Raw genomic sequence first — 8,443 nt, forward strand, 5'->3', positions numbered from 1 at the left:
TCCACCACATACCAGAAGCGCTTTCAAATTTAACGGTGTTAATTTATTGATGACACCATAATACTTCTGGCTGTTTTTCCAAGATTTCCAAGATATTAGCCAGGAGAAGTATTGTTATGATCAGCAGTGGTCAAGCTGTAATTGACATAAACCAGACTCTGGATTTAAGACAAAGAGAGAGACTGAGAAAGTGTGTGTGTCTGTGTGTGTGTGTGTGTGTGTGTGTGTGTGTGTGTGTGTTTAGGGTGTGCTGAGCAAGCAATACAAAATTTTTTCTTATAAGCTTTCTGACTTTTACTGAAAACCCAAATATCCACTTGAATGTAGATATATCTTTTTTTCTTTTTTTTTTTTTTTTTTTTTTTTTTGCGGTACACGGGCCTCTCACTGTTGTGGCCTCTCCCATTGCGGAGCACAGGCTCCGGACGCGCAGGCTCAGCGGCCATGGCTCACAGGCCCAGCGACTCCACGGCACGTGGGATCTTCCCGGACGGGGGCACGAACCCGTGTCCCCCGCATCGCCAGGCAGACTCTCAACCACTGCGCCACCAGGGAAGCCCGTAGATGTATCTTTGATTGTATGGTTTCACTAGACAACTTACAAATGAAGAAGAGCACACCTTGAAAAATTGTAATAATTTAAGCTAATATACTTGAGCACTTACTACGTGCCAGGTACTGTTCTAAGAGACTTGGCGTGTAATAACTCAGCCAGTCCTAACAACAACTCTTTGAAATAGGCACTATTACATCCTTCATATAATTGCAGAAATTGAAAATTTAAGTACCTTGTTAAAGTTGCTAAATTCACACAGCTAATAAAGTGTAGAACTGGGAGTCAGACCTAATAGTGTGACTCCAGGTCTCCTGTTCTTGACTCCATTAGCAAATGGCCAATATGGTCTTATTTACCCCAAATTCCAAATTGGTATTGAGCGTGCAGGAAAGCAGATGGGTCAGGTAAGGCTTGAAGCCTCTGAAGTAATTCACACAGACCCAGGTTCAGATCAGAGACGCTCAAGTTTCTACCACTCCAAGATCACAAGCTGCCGCCCCTTTGCAGGAACGTTTGGTGAGAAATGGATTGTTTGAGCCCACGGATGGGTCATGACCATTTGGGGGAGGCATTTGAGTAAGTGAGGAGCCGTAGTTACATTCCAGCAGGTATAATTTCTTGCAGACTTAAAAAAACAAAAGTTACTTATAAGATAAATTGAATCTGTACAATAGGAAGGCGAAGGTGGTATACAGTGATTAGGCAGAGATCTCCATATTAATTAAAAACTATTATAAACGTGAATTCACAGTCTGGTTTCAAAGTTGAGAGATGAGCTATGAAGTACTCTATGGTTGTTTTCACTGAACTATGGGAAAAGGTCTCAGAACCGTCTCCCATGCATAAGTCAAACCCGTCTACTTTATAAACGGGAGGTGTGGTTACAAGGTCTCAGGAAAACAGCCTCATGTTGAAATAGGAAAACACTGTCTGTTTATAGATGACAGACAAAAAGGCAATTGTTTAAAGGCATGTGGTCTATCACTGTCATTTTCACCTAAATGAAAATAAACACGCATGGTAGAATGTACATAAGGTGGACAGGAAAACCAGTCCAAAGAACAGTCATTAATCAAGAGTCATCGGATTTTCGAGTTGGAAAGGACCTAAATGAACAAGTTCAACTTCTGCCCTTTGCATAAATTAAAACGAAGGTCAACAGAATGTGGACTCTGTGTGCAGGTGTCATCTTCAGCTCTGGGTCTGAGGGCTTTCCCCTAGGGAGAAGGTCTGCAGTGAGAGGACAAGAGGATGGTATGTAGAGCCTGAGGGCCCCAATCTTTGAGAGAGGTAGGCCAGTAAAAAGCAGCACATGAAGATGTCTGCTTAGGGTCAATGGAGAGGTGGCAGGAAAGCCAAGAAGTGTGATGTCATGGGAGCCTGGGAAGGAAGGAGTTTTAGGAAAGCGTAAGTGGTTATGTTGAACGGTAACAAGAGTTCTAAGAAGACCAGAACTGAGAAAGATTCATTAGATTGGTTGGTTATTGATCTGTGGTGACCCTCACAAAAGCAGTTTCAGCAGCATGACCACAGTGGAAGATTGCCATGTTTAAGCAATGAATGGGAAGTCCAAAAATGTTAAGACAGTGAGGCAGAACCCAAGTTCAATAACCTTGGAGAAAAGAAAAAGATGGAGTAGTGGACAAAGAAATGTTCGAGGGGAAAATGTCAGTAGAGAATGAGAAGAATCCTTGAAGAAATAATTGAAACAACTTGGGGGAAGACAAAGGAAACTGAGGTCTAACTGATGCATCAGCCTTGACAGGAAGAGATACCCAGTTTGCTCTGAGATAATACAGATGAAAAAGGGTGGGTATACGGTACACAGAGTTAAGTGGTTCTCTCCACTGGATTTTTATTTTTATGTTTCACTTTTCAAATGATGCAGAGTTTATTTTGGTAAATGATATAAGGGTAAAAATTCCCCTTCCCTTATTGCCTGTGTTAAATTTTGCATGCATGAATGTTAAACACTGAGCTCTAAGTCTAGATCCCTCGGTCGTGAAAAATTTAGACCAGCTCTTGTTAGAACATGTCTTCCCACACACGGCATCGCCTTGGTCCTCCACTCACTGGAACAGTTTCCTCACTCTCCAGAGCCTTCCACCAGCTACGGAAATTGTTTGTTCTCACGCCATCAGGAAACACTGAGGAGATTAACAGGGAGTTTAACGATCTTCGATCTCCTGAAGGCTGGCGGTTTCTTAGCCTTGTCAACTATCTTTTTTTTTTTTTGCTTGGTTTCTGCCAGAGGCCAGAGCAAGTGGCAAGCAGGAGGAAAGAGTGATGGCAGAAAAGAGCCCTCTTGAGAAAATAAAAAGAGACAGAGAGAGAGAGAGAGAGAGAGAGAGAGAGAGAGAGACTTAGAACTTAGAATAGGGAAGATTTATTACTGAAATATACCAGAGAGCTGGTTTGGAAAGAGAGGTTGGTCACAGAATTCAAAGCTGCTCGTGCGTGTTTGTTTACGATTATGTGGATGACTTGTACTGGATGATCCGAATGGGTTTCCCTCTACAAACACACACCTACTAGGTGTCTGTTTGAGTCCTTTGCTGAGAGCCAAGAGCTCAATGGGCAAAGTCAATTATGAGTCTTTCCTCCAGTGAGAGATCAAAGCAACGTTATCTGAAAAACCACGTTGCCCTGATATTTCACCAACATGTACTTAACATTGAATTATAAAATCTGAGATCCATTTCTCAAATTGGATTAGATATATTTTCACTTCCACCATTTCACCCTTCATCTTAAAGGTCTGCAAACCTTTACTGAGGTGTGAAATACAAAAGCCTCTGAATTACCAATGTGGGCCACAACTGAATCATTTAAATTCACCCCAGAGGTTCTGGCAATAGCTATCTTACTTGAGGTCACACACGCCCCAGCTTTCACCAGTCCTCCCCAATTTTAGACGTGTTGGGTGATAATACAATTCTGTTTCTTGTAAAGATATATTCCCTCGGCAAGCGTTTATTCAGCACCCAACACATGCTCGACACTGAGCCAGTTTCATCAAGATTGATGAGATATTACATTGGCCCTTCAAGATCTCATATAGAGAAAAAAAGAGCAAATGTATTTTTTGATTTCTACAATCTGATTTCTTTGGAAGTTGAACATCCTTCCTCAGAATACCAAGACCTGTGTTGTATCCATTGCCTTGTGTATTACCAGCAGAGCTTCTTTCCCATAGAGAAGCAAAAGAGGACACAAAACCTGGTTATGCAAAATGAAAATTTCAGATAAAGAGAAAGAGGCTTCACCTGAAAGAGCAACACAGGAGAACAGGAGAGAGAGACACACACACACACACAACCACCGCAAAAATCTTACCTGACTTGCCCACGCCTGCTCTCCCAAATATTGCCAGTTTGACCTCTGAACTTTTAGCCATGCCGGCTGCTGGTAGGCAATTCACTGTGGTTCAAACTAAAGAGCTGAGAAGATCTTTTTGGTTCCAGCCCTTGGTTTCACCATATCATTGTAAATCAGCAATCCTTCAACAAAAGAGATTTGGGAATTCATAACTGACTGGAGAAAGAAACTCATATTTATTGAAGCATCCCCTACGTGCCAGCACCATTCACTCGATCGACATCTTCCCTGGTGATCTTCACCACAATCCTGCAAGAGGGTTCTAGCAATACACTGTAAACCATTCAACTAAAAAGTGATAGACCCAGGACTTGCACATAGATCTGTTTGGTTCTAAAAAATGCATTTTTACACAAGATAGCATTTTCAAAAGTACTTCCTCAAAGAATGTTTTTTGTCAGTCATTGATAACAAATACTTGCCTGTGAATACATGTATTTTCCACATGTCTGCAAACATCCAATATACATACACACATGGGGAGAGTCACATTTGGAACTCTTATTTCCCTTTGGGCTGAATAATACACATTCATATTAATGTATCCCATTGTAATATGATTGAATTTGCATTCCAAGGTTTAAATTTTATCTCTGTTCACACTGGATCACGTGGTTGAGTCATGTGACAGATACCCATGTTCCAAAATTGATATATAACATCTAGATAATATTTTTATATTTTTCTGGGCACAATGCCCTGGTACACAAAAGATAAATGACATGTGCTGACTTCTGATTCCTTTTCTATGACAACCTCAAGTAAATTAGTTTATGGTACTGTCCTGACACTTGGGAAATGACATTATATACAATGTAAGCACATTTTATATAGTTGGATGCTTTAGGAAGGACACCTAGGTCCTTGGTACCATGGAAATGTAAAATTGGAAAAAACCTTGGAGTCAATGGAAAAATCCATCCAGCCTTCCTTTTTGATCAGACAACCATCTAACAACCATCCTGGGTCTAATTTATCACTTCCAGGTATGGGGGGAGGAGAAGCATTATATCAACTTTTTCTTTCTTTCACTCAGAGCCCTTCAAGTAGCCAAGCAGCTATTAGGAACCTTTGCCCCATTCTAGATGTCTACTTTCTAGGAAAATGAGACCCAATCATCTTCCCTGGTTCTTCATGGGACATCTGTTCTTGTTTATGTTTTTTTGACCCTCACCTTCCCTCCTGACCATGTGCAGCTCTCTTCTCTGGTATTTGCCATTTTAATCACTCTAAAAATGTGGCACCCTCTGCATTCGCCCCTTGAGATATGACCTGACAAATGACCCAGCAAAAGTTTCATACGATTCTTCCTCTTCTTCATCTGGCGCTGTAGTTATATTTCAGCACACTCATATTAAGGTTCCCATTTTTTCACGTGAATTGCAGGCTCCCCTATTCTGAACTTCTGCTATCGATGTTTTCAACCTAAGTACAAGACTTCACTTTCAAGTCTGTTATCTAAACACATGAACTGTTCCTGCCAGAGTTTTGGCATCTACAAATTTTCAAAAAGAGCTTTTCCAGAGAAAGAAAAAAGTAAAAGTCTTTCTGAAAAAGCGTTTCTACAAAGACGTTAACGTGTAGTCGTCTCCTTCATTACGCATCTAAACTATGGACCTGTACCTCACAAATTTTGTATTTGCTGATTTCCACAGTGCCAGAGCTTCCTCCGAAGGACAGAAAGGTCAACAATAACACTGGCTGTTGTTTACTTCAACCCAATAATGAACAAACTCCCTAGTGATCATTAATAGTACAAAACCCAGAAGCTTTTACGTCTGTAATTTGTCCAGTCCCACACTTTTGGCTAAAGATAAAAAGAATTTCATTATTTGTCATTTTATATGCATTCATCACGAAAAGGCCTCGGGTAAGCTGGGATGAAATGAGAGAGTGGCACTGACATACATACACTACCAAATGTAAAATAGACAGCTAGTAGGAAGCAGCTGCATAGCACAGGGAGATCAGCTCGGTGCTTTGTGACAACCTAGAGGGATGGCATAGGGAGGGTGGGAGGGAGGGAGACTCAAGAGGGAGGAGATATGCGGATATATGTATACGTATAGCTGATTCACTTTGTTATAAAGCAGAAACTAACACACCATTATAAAGCAATTATACTCCAATAAAGATGTTAAAAAAAGAAAAAGATACAATCTAAAAAAATTTGAAAATCAAAAAGAAAAAACAAAGAAAAGGCCTCTATGTTTAAGGTTCAGTGGTTCATCACAGAAGCATAATCTATCGAGATGTATTAACTAAATAAATTCCGAATACGAATGGCAAGCATTTCTTTGAAACATAGAACATGCAAGTGTCTGGAGCTTGTATAAACAACAATTTGTTATTTCATACAGAACTGTTCATTCCCATGCACATAAAAATCCAAATAATTTACTATCTGATTTACGCCTCAAGAAAGTAGCCATCAAATGTGGTTTAAAAAAAAAAAACCAAAACATTTGTTAAGTTAAATTTTTCAGTAACTCCCAAATGGCCTCAGAGGCATAGGAATTTCACATAAGAAAGAAAAATTGTGTAGGTTAAATTTTTCATACATAACCTCATAAAGATGTAGCTAGTTATTGTAAATCTTAGGTTATGTTTAGAAAAATCCCTTAAAGGAAGACACAAAACTGACATATATCCTTCAACATTTTCTCACATGAAAATGTGAAAAGTTACATTTGATAAAGATAGAAAACAAAGATAAATGTGTAAATTGTTTTAATAAGGGACCTGTTGCCAAGTCTCTGATGTTCAAAATAATTCATGATCCAAGACCTTCCATAACACGGATCGAAGAAAACATTTTTTTTCATGTTGTTGTGCAGAAATATTCTGGCTGGGTCTTGAAGCTGCCATCCACGTTTTACGTGGACAGTGCTTTATTAGGACAAAAACTTCTCAGTTCTAATCACCCCTAAAGCTAAAATCACACTTAGGTATTTAAGAGATTAAAGGTTTTTCCTAGACATAAAGGTACCAAAAGAAAGCTTAGAAAGAAGAAGAGAAAAAAGCAAGACTCCAAATTCTGTGTTACATTAATGCATGCATTGATTCATCCCGCAGTTATGCTAAATGGCCACCTTCAAGGAGCTTACAATTCAATAGGCCTATGACATTTAGTTCACTAATAGCCCTATTTTCATATTTATTTAAAAATAATGATTTATCCATAATAAATCAATCCCAAGACTATTACACTTATCAAGGTCCATGCTTTCTATTTCCTTTTGGGAAAAAAAGGCAAGCATCTTTATACGGTAATAGTTTTGTAACTTCTATATTTATGGTCTCATCAAAATAAAGTGCAGGTGTTTAGGGAAGCAAAGAATCTAGTCTGATCGTGGGAATGAGATTCTCTTTGGGCCGCTCCTTCTCTAGCTCTGAAATCAAGTTTTCCTGGTCTCATTGTCAGAAATTCTCCCTTATCACAACGCAGCACGCACAGGAATGAGGATGATTGTACGAGACCCCTGGCTATACCGTTGCTCGGAAAGCAACAGGTATCCTGGAATGATAAACAAACAAGCCCATAGTGGACTGCAGGTCACTTGCTCTCGACCTAGGGAGCAAATGCAGCCTAAGTCAAAAGGGCATTCTCGGTCGGTCTCAGCTCAGACGGAGGGCGCTGTCAAGCTCTGGGAGCCGGCGCTCACATCTCCTTCTCAGTGACCCACAACCCCCGCCTGGGAGGACCCAGTGACCAGGAGGACCGCCCCAGAGGCCGAGCGTTCAGGGGCTCGAAAGGGTCTGCAGGAAGCAATCCCGAAAGAGCCACCTGGGCACGTGCGTGACACTCACCTGTTCATACTCTCCAGGCCCGGGAGAGCCGCGGTCCCCTTGCAAGTTCGGAATCGGTCCTCCGGGACCGCTAACCCTCCCACGCTGCGCAGCCCAGTCTGCGGGGGGCGGGGGGGGGGCGTTTCCCAGCTGATGGGCTGCGATCGCGGGTGGGAGAGGCGGCAGCTGCGGCAAGTGCTGGCGGAGCGGCCAGGATCTCCTCGCTGCCACTCGCTCAGACTAGCCGCCGAGGGACTGCGGCAGGACGCGAGCTCAGCCCGGAGAGGCCGCCAGGATGCTGCAGTGCGGCGCTCGGGCGCCCCCTACCGGGACCAGCGCCCGGCTCTTCCCGCGAGGCCGCCCCAGGCTGGTGAGTACGAACATCCAAATATCCGCCTTCGCGCCGCACGGGAGACAGGCTTCCCTTTGCCCCTGCTCAGTTCCCGGTCTCTAGGTTCCCACAGAAGGACCTCTTTCCTTGGTCAAAACCTTGCGTGTGAAAGCATTACTAGGTGATGTTTTCTATTCCATACTTCAAACCATCCTCACAACGTCCCTGAGAGACACGTTTAATTATCCCCATGATACCCGAGAGGAAACTTAGAATAACTTGTCCAAGGCTAGTAAATGGTTGGAATGAAATCCAGACCGGATTGGAAACTGAGATGCTAGAAGAGACATAAATAGTGAATTCAACTGAAATTCATATCTGTATATTTG

General features: G+C 41.9%; 1 protein-coding gene across 2 annotated transcripts in view; it reads right to left on the minus strand.

The window, feature by feature from the left end:
• RERG (RAS like estrogen regulated growth inhibitor) overlaps positions 1 to 7,963 on the minus strand; it is a 106,022-nt gene extending 98,059 nt beyond the window's left edge. For both annotated transcript variants that reach the window (XM_067695773.1, XM_067695772.1), the window contains exons 1-2: positions 7,745 to 7,963; positions 3,893 to 4,056 (exon numbers count right to left, since the gene is read on the minus strand). In XM_067695773.1, coding sequence (XP_067551874.1) covers positions 3,893 to 3,953 — 61 coding nt within the window. In that variant the 5' untranslated portion in view covers positions 3,954 to 4,056; positions 7,745 to 7,963. The remainder of the gene's footprint in view (positions 1 to 3,892; positions 4,057 to 7,744) is intronic.
• Between the last annotated feature and the right edge of the window lie 480 nt (positions 7,964 to 8,443).

This window comes from Pseudorca crassidens, chromosome 11 (genome assembly GCF_039906515.1).
Source record: "Pseudorca crassidens isolate mPseCra1 chromosome 11, mPseCra1.hap1, whole genome shotgun sequence".
In the NCBI taxonomy this organism is placed as follows: Eukaryota; Metazoa; Chordata; class Mammalia; order Artiodactyla; family Delphinidae; genus Pseudorca; species Pseudorca crassidens.